The sequence below is a fragment of the Amblyomma americanum genome, chromosome 6, assembly GCF_052857255.1.
Source record: "Amblyomma americanum isolate KBUSLIRL-KWMA chromosome 6, ASM5285725v1, whole genome shotgun sequence".
NCBI lineage: Eukaryota > Metazoa > Arthropoda > Arachnida > Ixodida > Ixodidae > Amblyomma > Amblyomma americanum.
The window spans coordinates 73,833,490-73,851,647 of record NC_135502.1 but is presented as its reverse complement, the minus strand read 5'-3'; the positions used below and the strand labels follow the sequence as shown (position 1 = coordinate 73,851,647).

The following is an 18,158-nucleotide window of genomic DNA, read 5'->3' as shown; positions in this document are numbered from 1 at the left end:
CCTTACGGCGTGGTTGAGGTGTCCATCATTATGCCAGGCAGATTCTGCGCCATTTCCTTTCCTCAAAAACCAATTTTCCGACGGTTCCCACGGCGACCACGTACAGGTTGCATGTTCTCATGCTTTCGCCATACCCTCCTCCTTCCATGGTAATCACCTTCACAGCGTTGCAAACGACCTGCGAGATGTATAACGCTCCTTTTGCGGCAGCCGCTGCTGCCACTAACAGACCTGTAGCTATTTATTTCATCACCGTACCAGACACATACCAAGTTTTGATGGCGGCCAGGGTTGATACGATTCCTCCCTAATCGATTCAGTTTTTGAATTTCCCACGCTTCGCCAGTGGCTGAAGTGATGCCACACCACTCCATAGACGTCAGCCAAAAACCAAGAGCGAACGTTGGGAGTGACGTCACTACAACCAATGATGAAAAGCGGGAAATTCAAAAATGGCATGAAAACGGGGAAGTCATACACCTCAGCCATTAAAAAAATAAAAAAATGTCGGGACAAGAAACGGCTCGAGTGAGACACAGTCCTGTTCCTTTCTTTTTGCAGCAGTTAAAACGCCTGCATGGTAGCTCTGACACCAATGGTGCCAATGAAAGTGTTTTGATGCTTTTGAAGAAATGAGATGATTTAGTCCACATACGTTGCATTAAAAGAGGTTTATTCAGGAACACCGGCCAACTAATTTTAAATTTACCTTTCAGCAAAAACTTGGCATGGAATCAGATCGAACTGCATGTTGATCATGGCAAATGTGAAACTTTCCAAACACAATTATATCTTACGTAGCATGAATACCAAGCACTACAAACAAAGCATCCAAACAAATAAAATTTGTATACTCTGCATTCACTGTAAGCACTTGCAGAGCTCTTAATCAGATGAGAAGGCATACAAGTGCCTTCATAAAAAACAACAGAAAGTGGAAAACATTCTGCAAAAGTGTTGCGTGTCAAGAGTTGAACACTGGAACAAGACGTACAGCTTCACAACATGAATTTCTACAGTGTCACAAATATTTTTTTTAACTGTACAGGTTTTCTCACAGAGTGGCTCAATTTATCCTAGAAAGACCCCTAGGGGGATGTGTCTCATATAAACAGCCAAGGGTGTAATACAGCCGTCGATTTTGCCTCATTTTTCCTTTGTCTTCACAAGAAAACTGCGTATTCAACCTGCCACAACGGACAGTATACATACAATCACACACTGTGCAAAAAGCGTGCAAGAGTTAAGAAGAAAAAAGAAAACAAGAGAAAGGAGTGCAAACAATATCAACATTTTTGCAAGCCATGTTGCACCATTTGTGCTACCTCATGCACATGGCAGCAGTGTTAATGGGCAACAATATTTTGCCTAACATGAAGAAGGAGAAGAAACATCTTTAAAATTACAACTACTATGAGCAGTAGTACTATGACCGTAAGAGAAAAAAAGGTATTGAAATTTTTTTTTGACATAGATAATGGCCTACTAGCATTTACATATATAAAATTATTGCAGGCACTATATAAACCTTGTGCAAACGCTTCTGTCCAGCACAATCCATTGACTGCTAACTTGAACCAGTTGAATAAACTGCAAACTAAAATGCCATGCGACAATTGCCTTCACTCAAAAGTTCAAAATATACAAAGGCTAAGAACAACAAACAGGGAAGTAGATATAGACAGAGTGTGAAAGAGAGAGGCTGTGAAGGAGTAGTAAAACATGCCAAAAATGGACACGACAGATAGCGTACACCTCAGCTTAAATGCCGTAACTCTTTTCTTGCTTCACCTCCCAAGAAAGCATACAATGGTCACTGTATGGCATCCTCGCACCTCCTCCTTCAGCACCCCATGACAAAAATGCACAAAACAAAAGTACTACATGTTTTCACCTTCAACCGCTCATCAAAATCTTTGTACCACAAAGCGACACTTTGCGGACAAAGAACTAGACAGTAAAACATGACGGTGCCTTCATCCTGAGCCAACGTTTCAAAAGTGGTCATTCTTGGTGTGGCTTATGTTCACCGTGAGCTCCAACATTCCATGCAGACACTTTTGCTACTGTTGGTGCGATGTGTGGAGCACCACATGACACATATCAAGTGCAGCGAGAGCGGATATGGTGCGGATCGCTGCCCCCACTGAGGTTTTGATGCTTGACCGTCCTGTCACTTTAACAGGTAGGTCTTGCAAAGCCTGTGGTGTCATAGTAGTATGTTCTGTCATAACAGAAAACTCATGACGCCACTGCTCTGGGGTGATGTGATAACCTTCTGACCACCAAAAGTTGAGATTTCAACGTTTACCTGAGGCCACTGAGAATGCAGCCTTGATCTGGGCACCTTCCTGTTTAGAAGTGACTGCCTAATCACTGACCAATGTCTACAGATATTGTTACCGGTGACAAGTGGCTTTGATGCCTAAGAAATACCTGCTACAAACGGAACCAGCGCAGTATGCAGCTGATTAGGGGGCTGCTATTCTGACTTCAATTTCTGCGAGAATCGACCAGTCTTTTTTGGTATGGACGTAATGAGTTTGAATTGAGCGGTGGGTATATCTTCAATTCAATTTTCTTAGTCATTAATGCGTCTTTTGCTGCTGGGCCAAAGCCAACAACATACTCAGAAAGAGTTCGAGAATCAATTTTTACTAAAAACTACAAGTGGACAGAGTTGCCCTCAGTGTCCCATGACGACACATAACCCCCCCTACAACCACCCCACCCCCGCGTGCTTTGTCCCGCCACCGCATTTTAATTGTTTTGTAGTTTCCCGCGGGGTGGCACTGCGCCGTGCGCGTAACTCAAAGCAACAAATGCGTAACGATGCAATCACAAGGACAGCAGTCTGAAGCCAGTCGAGATCAAAAGGAAATAGCGGCGTTAAACCTCGCCTCCATCACCCGCCGCGGTGGCTCAGTGGTTAGGGCGCTCGGCTACTGATTCGGAGTTCCCGACCGCAACGGCTGCGTTTTTATGGAGGCAAAACGTTAAGGCGCCCCACGTCGAAATTATTCCGGAGCCCTCCACTGCGGCACCTCTTTCTTCCTTTCTTCTTTCACTCCCTCCTTCATCCCTTCCCTTATGGAACCATTGATATATGAGACAGATACTGCGCCATTTTCTTTCCCCAAAAACCAATTATTATTATTATTAACCTCCTCTCCATACTCGCATGCGGCCCGACTGATTAGTGGCAAATTGAACTGCAAACTGTATTGCAATTTCGGATTCCGGCGCGACACACACGCCTTGGAGATAAACAGAATCAGAAGAATGCCCTCGCGCTACCTACCGCTCGTCCGAGGAAGCGACCACCAGCGCGAACGAGCTGCATAAATGGTGCGCAATTAGAATTTTCTTCAGCAAAGCCAATTTGAAAACGAATGAAGGACTTTCTTGATGCACGGAGCCTTATGCAACCTGCCGGGAACGGGCGCCAGCACGGGACATGTACTACCTGGCGCTCGTCCAAGGTATACCCCACAAATCAGTCGGCTCCACGTATAGGTCAACCCCAAATTTTAGGATGGTCGTATTTTGGTCGTACACTACTCAAAGAAACGGCGCAACCCAGCATTGCATGCTGCCAATCCGTCACGGGCGCATAGCAAGAATGGTCGCGTCGCGGCAAACACACTGATGATGTTAGGGCGGTCCGCAAGCCGTACCGATTGGTGTTTGAGCTGGGGCTGCAGTGCTTCGCATATCGAGCATCAGCATTAGTAATCAGCATCGCTCCGCAGCGCCTCACAGTTTCAAGGAGCCGTCACAACATCGGCCTGCGGCGAAATCGGGATTGGACATACTTGCATAGCACCCCAGATCTTTGAATTAACCGGGGCTGGTGCATGCCATCGCTTCGAATTATCCGGTCAAATTTAAGTTAGAAATTACGAAACACTGAAATTCTTCAATTATCCGAGTTCGAATTATTGAGGTTTTTACCTCTTCAGTAAAAAAAGAAATAGCACCATACAGAAAAACATCAGAACATGACAGAACAGAAATGTACACTGCTTGATTAGACAACATAACAGTAAGAAACTTGTAATGGGTCATGCAAAATCAATGACGATATAAAATCCGTAATTGACAAGACTGGAAACTAAAAATAAAATGATAGGCAGTAAAACCTCCTTAATTTGGACTACAACAAGGAGCCAGAAGAAATACTTGAACTGTCCGAATAGCTAGCTGTCCCTGTATGCCGAAAACGTGGTGAATCCTTTAGAGAAGGCTGCATCGCACAACCAGCGAACAACCTGTTGTGAAGAGCGCGTAGCTTTGGCTTGCTGCAAGAATAAAGCAGGCAAAAGAAATGACCACCGACGTGCCATTTGGCATCTGAAAGCAGCGCCCTACTCAGAAACCAGAACTACGCGGCCATGCTATTTTTTGGGCCAAGTGACAAGGACAGTCCTATCTTCACCACATCCTTCGTTACGAGCCCATCCGAGGCACACAGGCTACAACTCCCTGCTGGCGGCACCTCGGCACGGGTTTAGGGTGCCTCATGCGAAATTTTTAAATGGGCTTTCCTGCATATCATAGTTGACCGAAACGACATTGAAGAGCTCTCACTATAACAATTCTAAAAAAAAAAAAGGTAGAGGTGACAGGACGAGTGCCATTAGGTGCGGGCGTTAAGTATGCGATACATTACATAAGAATGAAAAAAAAAAAAAATTAGGAGCCCTTAAGCTTGTGGCATAACTTGTAATTCAGTGAGAAGCTAATACCGGTGCTCGGTGTGGCTATGAATTGTCTTACTTGGCTTCACGCAAGGCTGGGTCTTGCCGCCGCCAACACTTTCGCTTTCGGTTGGGGGAAGAGAACTCCAGTTAGCTTTGGTTTCGACTTATTTAGTGCACTATTTAAAAAAAATATAATTCCTGCACATGTAATATTATTGTTGTATTTTTAACATGTATGCAATAATGCACCAAAATGAGCTTGCTTGCAGTTAACACGTTTTCTCTTTTCCTCCTCCTATGCGCAATTTCCTTCCACAACTCCAATTCTGGACAGCGAGACGCTGTCCTGCTTCTGCTTTGACGTTGCAGTGATGGTTGAATTTTATAATGACGTATTCCAATTGATTATCCGGAGCAACCGGAGAGCGCATTTCAATAAGCGATTTGGATTCAGATCCCAAGTTCTGATTGGAAGTGCAATGGTATCATCCCTAGACTCCCGTGACACGTTTCTCCTTCACAGATTCGAAGAGCTGCTCCGGATCGCTGATTAGAATACACCATAATGCATCGGGCAATGAACCTGCTGCATTTGTGGTAGCAGTGGTTCAAATCCTGCTTGCGATTGTCTGATGTGGGTGGTAGGCCATCTTGTTTTCATCAAGTGTAGTATGTGAGAAAGACCAATTGCGGAAATTTGCATGAGGTCTGAGCCTAGCAACGTCAGAATGCAACTGTTCCACTCGATAAACAAAGGAGAAGGAAGCGACAAGGATGCCGTTATACTGCTGTCCTGACACACTAAATTCAATCTTTGGATAATTTGTCAAGATACTGCGGTTATGATATGGTCAGATTTATGAAAATCGGCAGTAATCGGCCAGTGGTGAATATTCGGAAATTCTCGAATATCTGTTCCTCGAATTGAGTATACTATATATTCACACATCCCTAAATATCTTTGTTTTCAGTAAAAGCAGGCTTTTGTTATTACAACAGGGCAATCTTTTGGTACACGCCAGCTTCAATTTGTCCTCGGTGTTCCTTTGGTTTTATTTCAAATACATTTGATATATTTTCATATATTTAATGTATTTCAACAGTGAAAGAAGACATGTAAGAAAGGCTATGAACACGACAAGTTGCTGCATGATCATAAGCGGGAAAATGAAGCTCTCGCAGTAGACAACACAACTGCGCACTGACAATAGATGGTGTGGCACTATGCTCTTGCATCTATTCATCACACAAGCTGTTTGTAGCAATGTGAAAGGTAGAGCTGTCTTGTCTAATCAGGGCAAAGGAAGACAAAAATAGTCCTTCGAATATTTAAGCATTGTTGTGACTATTTTTCAAACAATTATTGCAATAATTGAAAAGGTAGTTCAGGATGTTGTTTTGAAAGTATAGCGAGCATTTCTTTCACCGGATAAATCAGCACTGCAGAAGCTTGCTTCTCGAGGATGGAGCTACCAGTCGCGGTGTAAGAGGCACAGAGGAACACGTTATGCAGTGCGCGGCGTTCTGATTGGCTCAAATTGCCACAGCCTTCACAGCGCTGCAAACAGCTTGTGAGATAGAGTACAGCAGGATTTGCTTGTGACTGGTGAGGGGTACCTTGCCCGCTCTACGGTCATTGCCCCTTAAACCCCCTTCACTTCAACAAATTTCCCTTCTCCGTGTCCCAGAGAGCGAAAGCCACAATGTTTGTGGATTTCCTCCCTTCTTTGGGAGTGGAGCTTGAACAAGCCGCACCAAGGATGACCACTCCTACTCTAATGAGAACAAGTCCTTTTAGTCAACGTATGGACACAAACAGGGGAACCATCACCTTCACTCACCTCCAGTTCTTGTCGGTCTGCATCTACCACTCCCTTCATTGGTGAACCCCGTTCAAAGACTTTCTTCCACTATAAGTGTTTTCTTACAACCATAATCTCATTTGAACTGTTACACTCGACCCCCTCCCTCTCCTGCCTCTTCTTTCTAGCACAATTTCCACCTACCTCATAAAGAGGCCGGACTTCTCAATGCGAGCCCAAGCAAGCAGTAAACGCGCTGCTCAAGCCCCAGAACTTCCACTCAAGATGCAAACTACCGTTTCTTAAATATTTAAAAGTCGCTTACTGTTCCCAGACCAGGATTCTATTCATTTAGAGACAATTTTACAAGCAACAGTCCTGCTGCTCCCTCACTACAAATAGAGCAGATCGTGAATTTGCAGTCACAGCCCTTGTCAGTTCTTAATTCTTAAAAATACCAGTAGAACACCTAAAACGGTAATCCATGTAATCCAACTTAAGCTATGCTTTTAGTTAGTAGGCAGCTTAATGAATTTTGTCGTTTTCTATTTTCTTTCAGAAGAAGTAGCTACGTACAGGAAATAGTCGGCATCACTTCTGCTAAGCTGACTGATGTTTGCAGTAGTGCGGAAAGATTTCTTGAGCGAAAATATTGCTAGTGGCTAGTTTAAAAGAATTGCAGGTTAAGAAAAGTATGTTTAACCACTACTTTTCATATCAAATAGGTGGCAGCAAGGTCTCCTAAACCACTTCTATATGCACCTAGCAATGAGCTCCTGCGGCTGCAAGAAAACAAGGTTTATAAGCATAATCCTCTCATGATTTCAGTGAATCAAACCTGTGCCAGCTTGAATGTGATGCAGCCAATTTTCTTTAAGCTAAGTTCGGTATCATATGCCACAAGTCTTCCGTCTTCGAGTCAGGGTTCACAGATGGCCTGTAAGGTCCTCCGAAAGGAAAATGATAAAGCCAAACCACCCTCAAGCAAATATGAACAGTATCGTAATTTTGTCCCACTAGCATCAATAATGTTACATTTTTTTTTCTTTCAAATGTGCCTTCAATTCCACACGCATGTGTCAACTACTTGGGCTGGAAATAGACCTAAAAATAACTGCACGGGAGCAGGATAATGTAAAACCGCCAATCACAATGAGTTTGCTCTGGTAACCGCTTAAAAAGTAAGCCTTGCTAACCAGACATGAAACAGCATGTTATGTTTCAGACACTCTCCAAACTGCAAGATTCAACATGCTTCATTAAAACTTCCTGTTGGGCGAGTTGGTTGTTCATCTCGATCTAGAAAAGTTCTTTTGCGCAAATAAAACGACACACGAGAAAGGCGACACACACACACAAGCTGTGTGTGTGTCGCTTGTGTGTGTTGCGCTTGTGTGTGTGTGTCGTCTTTCTTGTGTGTCGTTTTATTTGCGCAAAAGAACTTTTCTAGATCAACATGCTTATCCACCGTGACCAACCTCCTACAAGCTACAAAGTTTGCACCTCTTAAAACGACACGTTACACATCAACCTTGGTCACTCAGGCTAGTGAACAAAACAAGCTCTCAAAGCGAGAACGTTAAACAGAAGAAAAGAAGTAAAGGTGGGATTACTATAACACAGTAAAAAGTACAGAGGACAACACATCATATTTGTAAAACGATAGATAAAAGATGTCAAAGGCTACTCTTTTAAAATCTGTGCGCCCTCAAAATGAAGATACACACATACAGTGTATATATATTACAAACAGGTGTCATTATCTGCCTACTTAACAGGAGCCTTCTGCAAACCCTCCATCTGCTTTGTCTTCTGCCACAATATAACACAACTGCAAACAGTGTTTCAAGAGCAAAACAAGGAATTAAGAACGGGAAAATGAATGAGCCAAAAAGCCCGCCAGTCAGAATGCCGGCCACTGGCAGCCGTAGGTTTACAGTGCACAAACGCTGCAAAAAAAAAACTAAAGACCCCACTTCCTGAGCCACCCTCACAGCACCTGATTAAATAGGGTGGCCACTGCCCATGAAGCTTCCAACTCAGTTGTAGCTAGTTCACATCGTAAATACTTGGCCATAAATGGGCATTCCATTAATAAGTGACACTCCCAACTTTTACACAACAAAAGCAAAAGCCAACAACAACATCAACAACAACAAAAAAGGCCTCAGACATGCAAGAGGTCATGTATGCCAAATTTAACAACAGGAAGAACAAAATACCTACGGCTGCCAGTCGCGTCAGCTGTCTGCGGAGGCTCAGCCCTCGGAGAAAAATACCTCGCTGCCCACTCAGGTCATCTCGTCATCTTCGTTCTCGGCAGTGAAGTCCAACTCCTTAGCAAACTTCGAGAACTCATCACAGTCCTTGAGGTCTTCTAGGGTCGACTGCAGCTCGGCGTCAAAGTCATCATTGTCCTCAAACTTCATTGCTGGCTCATTCTCCAGGGTGCTGTTCCAGTCCGACGCCAGAAAGACGTCCTCCTGCTGCGCCAACGTGTCTGTGCCGGTGTAGGTCAGTGGGTCTGCGGCAGCTGCAGGTTGCTGGGGAAAACTGAAACACTGACCCATGCTAGGTGTGGCTGGGTAAGACTTGGAGAAACTGTCGATGGCAGCGCTTGGCCCTTGCGACTCCATCTCTTCCTGGAGGAGCAGCATTTGGTGTACGGGCACAGACCGGCTGCGATAGGCTGCGGGTGCGCCACTGGCCAGCGTGGTGTTTTTAAAGTACTCCTGTATCTCGTGCGCCAGAGGGTCACCCCCACTGCTGGTGGCCATGCTAAGCCGGTGCGGAAGAACAGGGCCCGAGGCATGGCGCTGCCGGGCAGATGACGACGCCCACAGGGGCGGAGCGTTGGCAATGCTTTCCTTGAGGCCGGCCATCCAGCTCGGACTCGAAGGCGGCTGGCCCATGCCAGAGTCGGTGTCGCTCGGCACGAGACTGCTGCAGTCGTTGAGCGACGGCGCCGGAGGCAGGCACGAAGACACCAGTGGTGACAGTGGTGCCGACTGGGGAGACGGGGGCAGTATGCTGGACGCCGAGTTATGGCGTGAACGCAGCAGCGTGGGCGTCTCGCCGACAGCTGGAAACGAGAAGCCGGAGGTCTGAGTACCGGACTCGCCCACCATGGGGGAGAGTGGAGCACTGCGGGGAGAGACCAGCTGGGAAGAAGGAGGGCCGCCTGGGCCCGAGCTATGGCGGGCACGCCCAGGCAGCACTGTGTTGTAGCCACCGTTGGTGAATGTCACCACCTTGCTGGGGTTGTAGGTCGTGTTGTGGCGCACCCGACCTGCAGTGACTGGGGTGCTCTGGGGGGAGACAAAAGGGGAGCCAGACACTGATGACACTCCGGAGTCCACTGATTGGAAAGGCGTCTGTCGAGGGGTGCCCCCATAGCCACTCTGACCCGAACTGTGTCGTGACCGTGTCCAGGGGACCGGCGTTCCTCTAGGAGACACAAAGGGGCTGCTTGTTGCGCTTGGTGGCTGTGAAGAAGTGCCAACTGCCACCGAGACCATGTCTGTGCTGGCAGCCATCACCGGGGAGGGCACGATAGCCTCAGGGTGGGGAGTTGTTTGAGGAGAGATGGGCGTGAAGAAACGCCCCCTGGTGCTGGGGCTACAAGGAACGGGTGCAACAGACACCTGGCCAGTTCCGGCAAGTATTTGGTCCAATGAATTCTGAATGTTGGGATCACATGCGAGGTTTCCCGTATCTGCAACAGTATCTTTCAGTTTCACTGACCCATCTAGCAAAATGGCACTGAGGTCATCCTGTGGCTGCAGTCCAGTGCTTTTGGAGAGTAAGTGTGTCCAGGCACTTGTTTTCCAGTGGACCGTTGACGAGGATGCATTGTTTTGAGGCACAGTGACCTGCTTGAGCGTCGTTCCATTCTTCAGGTTCTCCAAGAGAAGAGTCGGATCTATGTTACAATCTAAGTCAGCATTCTGTTTGCCCATGCTCTGCAATTTAGCACTGTCATTTCGCTGGTATGAGATTGGCAGGTTTCTCTCCAACAACATTCGAAGCTGAGAAAGCTGTGCAGTTTTGTGTTCTGCACAATGAGCCTTAGACGCATCACCTCCTGTCTGTGCGATAGCTTCATTACTCGCTGCGCCCTGTGAGAGCTCATCCTTAGAAGCTAGCTTCTCCAAAATGGAAGGGTCATACGAGGAGCTGCCATAATATTCGTTCAGCACCTCTTTTTCCAAATGCACCACACACATTTCTTCCTTGATTGCCGCTTCGGTGGGCAGCAGCAAGTCCAGGCTGGCTGCTTCCAATTTGGGTGTCCTGGAACCGTCCTCAGTGTGCCGCCTCTTGCAAAGCAGGGCCTCCCCGTCCTCCGAGTGCCTCTTCATCGTTCCCACAGACACTTCCGTGGTGAGCTTGGTGTCCCAGTCCGAACTGTTGCTGCTCGCTCCATCCTTGGACACCTGTGAGGCTATGCTGCTGAGCTTGCTTCCAGTGGACGATCCTCCCGCTTCTGCAATCGGATCGGCACATACTACGACAGGCGACTGCGATGACGGTACCACCTCAGCCGTAGGCGTGGCTGCAAGGCCAGCTTCCCGGCTGAAGTGGAGCACCACCGCCGTGCTCCGGCAAGCTGCTGGCTTCGGCTGAATCTTCTTGTACTTGCAGCCCGCTGCCGCGGTGACCATGGCCCCGTTGCTGCTGCCCGCAGAGTCCTGTGTGCCAAGCTGCAGGCTCTGCACGGTGGGGACGAATATGATGTTGTTCGCCGGTGGGGCAGAGGTGTGCAACTTGGGTTCCACAGGCTCTTCCTTCAGTCTTAGCACCACGTCTCCATCGGAGGAGGTCAGGGATGGCGAGGCCTGGTCCCGTTTGCCCTGGGGCGTCGCAGCCAACACCCTCCGGTGCTGCTGCTGCTGGGAACGGCCCTCGACTGGTGTGCTACACTGCGAAGATTGTGCCGAGTGTGAGCGCTGCTCGGTGAGCTTGCGCTTCTGGTCGCCCAGCCTCTTCTTCTCTTGTAGCTTGCGCTGCAGCTGCTGCTGAGCTTCCCGCCGCTTGCCCGGGCCCCGAGGTGTGCTGTTCGCTTGGCTCGCTGCAAGCGAAAGGGTGGAGGACACTGTGAGCATGCCTGCACAGATGCCACAACTCCAAAAAGGCAGAACCTTCACTGCTCACATGCATGCAGTCTACTATGCCGCATTGAAATGGGGCCGTTTTGAGTACAGAGAGAGTCCACTCAGCAAGAAGCCACACCATTATGATGCTTGACACTTCTAAAAACAGCGCTCAGAATGCCACTTAAAGGGCCCCTGAAAGAGGTGTTCGAGCTTGGCTTTAAAATGCTTGCACTATGCAGAGTACAGGCCACCGAGCGTCCATGTCACGTACAAGACCTCTAAAGTGAGCGGGAAATTTACAATACATTTGAAAAAATTCCCACTTTCGCACCTCGCGGCAACACGCAGTGTCAAGCTTTCACGCGAAAGCCTGGCATTCGACGTCACGTCATGCAAGTGACGTCAGCAGGCGGGTGTTATCATTGGTTCACAGCGCCAAATTATTTCAGACGTCACGCGCTACCGCGGCCGGCAGAGGTAGGGAAGGGGCCGAGCAGGTTGGGCCGGTGGAGGAGCACCGCCGTTTTGGCGTGCGAGAGGAGAGCGAAAGGCGCGAAGACGCGGAAGTTCAGATTTTGTCTGCATATAACTCAGCTTCCACAAATTGCATTAAAACAATTCTTACGGGAGGATAATTATGAAGCGGCGTCTTTTAACATCCCAGACATATCGCAACTTTATTGAGAGCCCCTTTCTGGGTCCTTTTAATGCTTGCTTTAAAAAAGGCCTACAATAAAAATACTGCCTTCACTGGTTTGTGAATTGTGCAACAATGCGAACCTTGAGCCCCATTATAACAGCATCAACCAGATATTTGAAGTTTACATTGCTAGATTCATTAAGCAGTGATCTGTGCACCAAGTGTGAACAATGAAGCAGCCACCTTGTGCAGCCCCAGTGATTGTGCGGATGTATAATGTGTAGGCATGTGCAAATAATGGTTTTTCGACTAGAAGAACCTTCAGTGCAAATAGTAATATTCCTCGAATAATTTTGAAGCGAATATTTCGAATACTTCTAGCACACAAAAAAGGTTGAATGGCACAACAGGCATTTTTCAAAATCATGTGCTTTTTAACACACAAAGTCATTACATGAAAGAAAAAAAAAAAAGAATACATTGAAGCTTTGTCACACTCATTGAAGCTGTGTCGACGCCCTGCAAAATGGCAATCGGAAATTGGGGGAGTTGACCTTCATGCGGAGGCAATGTAATTGTAGGGTGTGAAACATATCTCTGGGACAACCGACTGCTGGTCTTCACAGCAACTTTGTCGTTGCGCAGCTATTGCTTTCAAGTGACGATTCCGTGAACACCTGCTAGGCGTACGCACAGCACGCCCAGAGCCACCCCGCGTCGGGCGTCAGAAAGGGGTGCCCATTTCCATGTGCCTCATGCTAACTTCCTCTCGTACTTGCGCCGTTGCACATGATTCACGAATTTCAAGCACAGAAAAGCGTCTGCGGCAGCAGCAGCAGTCAGCACAGACTCGTTCCACAGAAGTCAAGGGAGCCACACATCCTCCGATTTGAGAGATTTAGCATAGCACGATCCGCGGCCACTATTGCGATCCACTTCAGCGGGGAGTCACTGCGCATGTGCAGATCGCCCTGAGGATGCCACAGGGCACCAGGCGCCAGCCAGCTGTTTGCACGCCTGCCCCGTCAGGGCCAATCAGCGCGTGACACTGGTGGCGCGCGGAACCGGATCCATGCTATGCTAAACCTCTCTATTGATGCACGCCGCCGGGCTGTTTACGGCGCATGCGCACCGCGGGTAGTGCAGCTGTGCTTCCCCCTGCTTACATATGTTGTTGTGACCATGATCAGACTAGCTCTGGAATACGCACAGGAGGGCAGGCAAGGGGCGCAGAGTCGGGGCTTTGGTTGCGCGCGCGACGTGGTGACATCCCAGAGGATGTCACCGCGACGGTACAAGTTGCACCATCATGCTTGCTGACTGGCTCGAGCGGGTGTCGCAACCACTGTCGACAAATCGGCCTGCCGGAGCAATGGGCTCGTCGTGCCTTGCCAGCAGCTGATTTCGCTCACTCAAGCCAGGATTGAGAGCAGCACAATCACGGCATGCGAAGGCGCTAGTCACGTGATTTTTTTTTGTATTTCGCGGGCTTTCTTTGGAGCTCGGAAAAAGATACACGTGAGGCTTTCTTTATCGCAAATGAATGGAACGGGGGTTTCTGAAGGTGCTCTCCAACTTTGCTATTCACATCTGCTGTCTAAAGTCAATATTTACGCATTTAGAAAAATAATCTTAATTACTACTAAATTAATAGCAATACAAAAAATTGCCTAGATGCACAAGCCAGCTGGTAGCTGTATGTAAGTGGTTTCCCTGGCCTACCTCAAATATCTTATTTTTTAACCCCAGGCTAAAGTTAGCCAGGATACCCTGTATTTATATACTATTCAAATGGAGGGCATTCGAATGGTGCAGATGCGTCTTCAGTTGAACCACAAGGGTCCATTCTAAGCTCACTATTGTTTTTGATTCACATAAATGATGTTTGTGATGGTACTTCCTCTTGTATATGACTATTTGCGGATGACTGAGTGCTGTACAGGTGTATTGGTAATCTGAATGACCGCATGCAATTACAAGAAGGCCTTGACAGGGTTGCCGCATGGCGCGATGCATGGGTGCACATAAAACTTAAAAAAAAAAAAAAAAAACAGTACTCAAGTTTCACAAGGACAAAGACATATGAATATACATGTACAACATTAATGAAACAAGCTTAGCATCTGCAACTGAGCACAAATATATGGGTGTTAACATTACAGCCAGTGTTTCATGGAATCGTCATACTGATTTTACTTATGATAAAGCGAGCGAGGTTTAGGTTTCATCAACAAAAACAAGAGACAATTTCCTGCTGAAATGAAGGCACTGCTGTACAAGACTTCAGTGAAGGCTGTACTAGAATATGCTTGCAGAGTGTGCGATGCTTGGGCAATGACTGACATTCATAAATTGGAAAGGGTTCTGAATTTAGCAGTCCATTTGATTTTAATTTAACTACTTGTGGAATTTCAGTGTAACAATACAGCAAAAGAGTTTTCACTGATACACACTTGTGAAACCGAGAAAAATCCTTATTCTGAAGATTTTCCACAAAATATTCAATTACAAAACTGCTATAGAGCCCGGTAAATGCCAAGTCCTGATCCCTACAAATGATTCATTGGTTTCTATGCAGAAATGATTGAGTTAGTACATTCACAATGTTCAGTTCTGTCATCCACCTTGTATTGTCCTCCCACCCCCTGCCCCTAATCTAATGCCACATAATAGAGCTGTAGGTACATTGAAAAATAAATAAAAATAAGTAAACAGTTCAAGAAATAAACAAGCAAAAAAAAAAGCTTTGCAGCTTTATTAGTTACATGGTAAACATTAAGCAAACATAACTAAGAAGCCCGGGAAACCAGATATTGTGTGTCCTCTATTTACCTCGTTTATCTCCTCCTTCCAACCCACCAGAATCTATTAGGCACCATATTTTCACACCTGGTGGCCTGCTTATGTGTTGCTAGCTTTTTTTATTCATGCTTTTTTAACACTTGTTGTCTAGTAATTGTGCCTACTATAACTATGAAGCACAAACAAGCATCAAAGACACGAACACATCTTGTAAGAAGTCAGTTATAGTTCAGCAGTCCATGGCTCTTCATTCAGCCTAGATTTTATGATGCACAACAAGGGCCATTACTTTCGTTGTAGTTGTGATAACTTAGGGCTACAAAGTAAGCAGAATGTGCAGCAAACAACGATGGTCCACCAACAGGGTTGAAATTCAGTTTGCTACAATTTCAATTGCAACTCGCTGAGCTCAAAAGCATATATCTACTCAAATCTGTGTCAAACTGCACAACTGGAGGCTTAGTCTCCAGTGAAAAGGCTGCCGAAACCTAATCAAAAAGCTAGGCTAGGAAATTTTGCTCACACAGCTTCTGTGAACAACAAATAGCTGCTCCCTTTTACTTTGGACTGCACTGTATCTCTCAAACCTGTGGGCACAAACCAGACAGGTTGAGCGTTCAACCATGGTAATCCCATGAGTAAAAGGGTAAGTTGCGAACATGCACACTGTATAAAGTGTGTGGAATATACTGTTATGACTGCATCAGCCCAGTGTCACCAATAGACTGATCAAGTGCAAAAGAAAGACTGCTTTCTTAAGTGAGCTCTACTTTATGCTTGTTTTCTGACCCTCAACCAAGCTTCTTCCCATTCAATATTCAGATATTCACTGTTTATTATATTAAGCCGCCACGGTGGCTCAGTGGTTATGGCGTTCGGCTGCTGACTCAAAAACGAGTTCAATCCCGGCCGCGGTGGTCGAATTTCGATGGCAATGAAATTCTAGAGGCCCGTGTACTGTGCGATGTCGGTGCAAGTTAAAGAACCCCAGGCGGTCGAAATTTCCGGAGCCCTTCACTGCGGCGTCCCTCATAGCCCGAGTTGCTTTGGGACGTTAAACCCCCCATAAACCAAACCTAAACCAAACCACTGTTTATTATTAGGATATTTTTTCTACAGTTCTGTAACATTATTTTGAACAAATATGCCAAAAAGTACACTTTATTTCAAGTGCGGTCAGAAAGATATAATGTTTTATCCATTTGACTATAATGCCATTTTCACAGTTTTGCAAACTGTTGTCTCAAGACCTGTAGCAAGGGAAAGAACTTTAGGAGAACTCCATTATCTCGTGTGGTGCGACACAGGTGCAATGAATCCACAGCCATGGTACCTCAATGCCAGCTACCTGCTAGGGTGGATGCATCTACTTTCAGCTGGTGTACACATTTTTGAGGCCATAAGCTATGTAGACATGTAATGTGGGCATGAGGCTTCTGAATTTTTGCTCGAAATGAGACTTCAATGGCTGGCAGCAGTACTGCATGGTGTCTTGGCTTGCAGACCGAAAAATTGTGATATCCACAGTAGTGCTAAAAAAATGTGAAAGTGATTATGGGCACAAGAATGATGTGTCTGCACACTGAATTGAAGCGGCTGTGTTGGGTATTATAATGCCCTAGTCCTAGTGGCTCGAAAGAGAACCCTCCCCATGCACTTGTCCCAACATTCAGGTGCTCTTACAGTGCCAACTATCACCAAGAGACCTTTAATGAACGCCTTAAAGTTCAAGTAGGCACCTTAAGTCCCAAAGCTGCTGCAACATGTTGAAACGTGCTGTAAAAATCTATAATAGAAAAAATATCTAATTTTAATACTTTACTCCTTTTGCAAAATTGGGCTTGACCAAGCATTTGCCCTGCAAGAAAGCTGGCGGTTAATCACAAATAAAGGCCCAAATAAGTCTAAAAAATAGGCCAGCAGATGATATAGCTTTGGTAACTGACTTTAATTTGGTTTCGGTCAGATAACAAGCCTATACCAGAGATTACGGTGTGGCTATACACTGTTTTCGTAGAGAGGAGGAAGGAAAAAGGAGGAGGAAAAGCTTTATTAAAGTGCAGGGGAGTTGGGCGAGCTTATGGGTAGGGCCCTCAATCCAGGGCTCCACTGGCTTGAGCTGCCCTGCGGACCTGTTGTATGAGAGCCAGTTGGTCCTCCAGGTTATCGCTGTTAAGCAGCACCTCCCACCGCTCAAAAGACGTGTTTTCTGTCTGCAGAGTGTTTGGTTTGGCCCCACATTCCCACGAAATGTGGAAAGGTGTAGGGCGGGCCTGGCACCAGGGACAGGTGTAAGGAGTATAATGTTGGGTGTATGAGATGTAGTCTATGGAGGTTTGGAAATGTGTTCCGTCTGTATCTGCCGCCAAGAGACCGCATCTGGGGTGTCTGATTTCCTATGAGGTGCAGGGAAGTGTCTCCTTTGAACACGCTGAAACTCAAGGCATTTGTTATACCTAGAAGGTAGAGGGGTTTGTGGCCCCGCTCGGTTGGTGATGCCTCGAGCTAGAGCATGTGCCCTCTCATTTCCCTCCAGTCTCTCGTGGCCTGGGGTCCAAGTGATTTGGTGGTGCTTAGTGAGGGGTGTAGTGCCCATGAGCTGACTGACGTGCTTGGGAACTCGGCCTCTCAGGAAGTTTCGACACACGTGTTGCAAGTCTGTGATCACATGAGCGCTTTGGCCTTGGGACTCGTAATGCCTAATGCCAATGGCCACGGCGGTGGTCTCCGCAGCCGCTGGTGTTTTGGCTCTTATAGAAGCAGTGAACTGAGTGGAGAAGCGGTGCTCCACTGCCGCCACTGCGTACTTGTCATGGTCCGGGTATGCTGCGGCCTCAACATAAACCACGTTCGGGGAATCGGCTAGGCGTCGGCGTAGGTAGGATACTCGTGCTCATCGCCTGCCTGTGTGAACGTCTGCATATGTTTCGGTATTGGGGCCACGCTGATGTATGTCCTGTGCTGTTTTTCTAGAGAGGATTGAGCATCTAGTGCGCGGATGTCCACAACTGTGCCTACTCGGTGTAGAATAGCTTGTCCAGCTTGGGTGGTCTGAAGTCTTAGTGTTTGAGAGAGAGGAGGAAAACGGCCTTGAAATTGGTGTGCCCAGTGCCAT

The 18,158-nt window shown here is 46.8% G+C and overlaps 1 protein-coding gene across 1 annotated transcript in view; it reads right to left on the bottom strand.

Annotated features, from left to right (window-relative positions):
* Window positions 1-652: 652 nt before the first annotated feature.
* LOC144093692 (uncharacterized) overlaps window positions 653-18,158 on the bottom strand; it is a 29,899-nt gene continuing 12,393 nt past the window's right edge. The window contains exon 8 of the mRNA XM_077627285.1: window positions 653-11,576. Coding sequence (XP_077483411.1) covers window positions 8,797-11,576 — 2,780 coding nt within the window. The 3' untranslated portion in view covers window positions 653-8,796. The remainder of the gene's footprint in view (window positions 11,577-18,158) is intronic.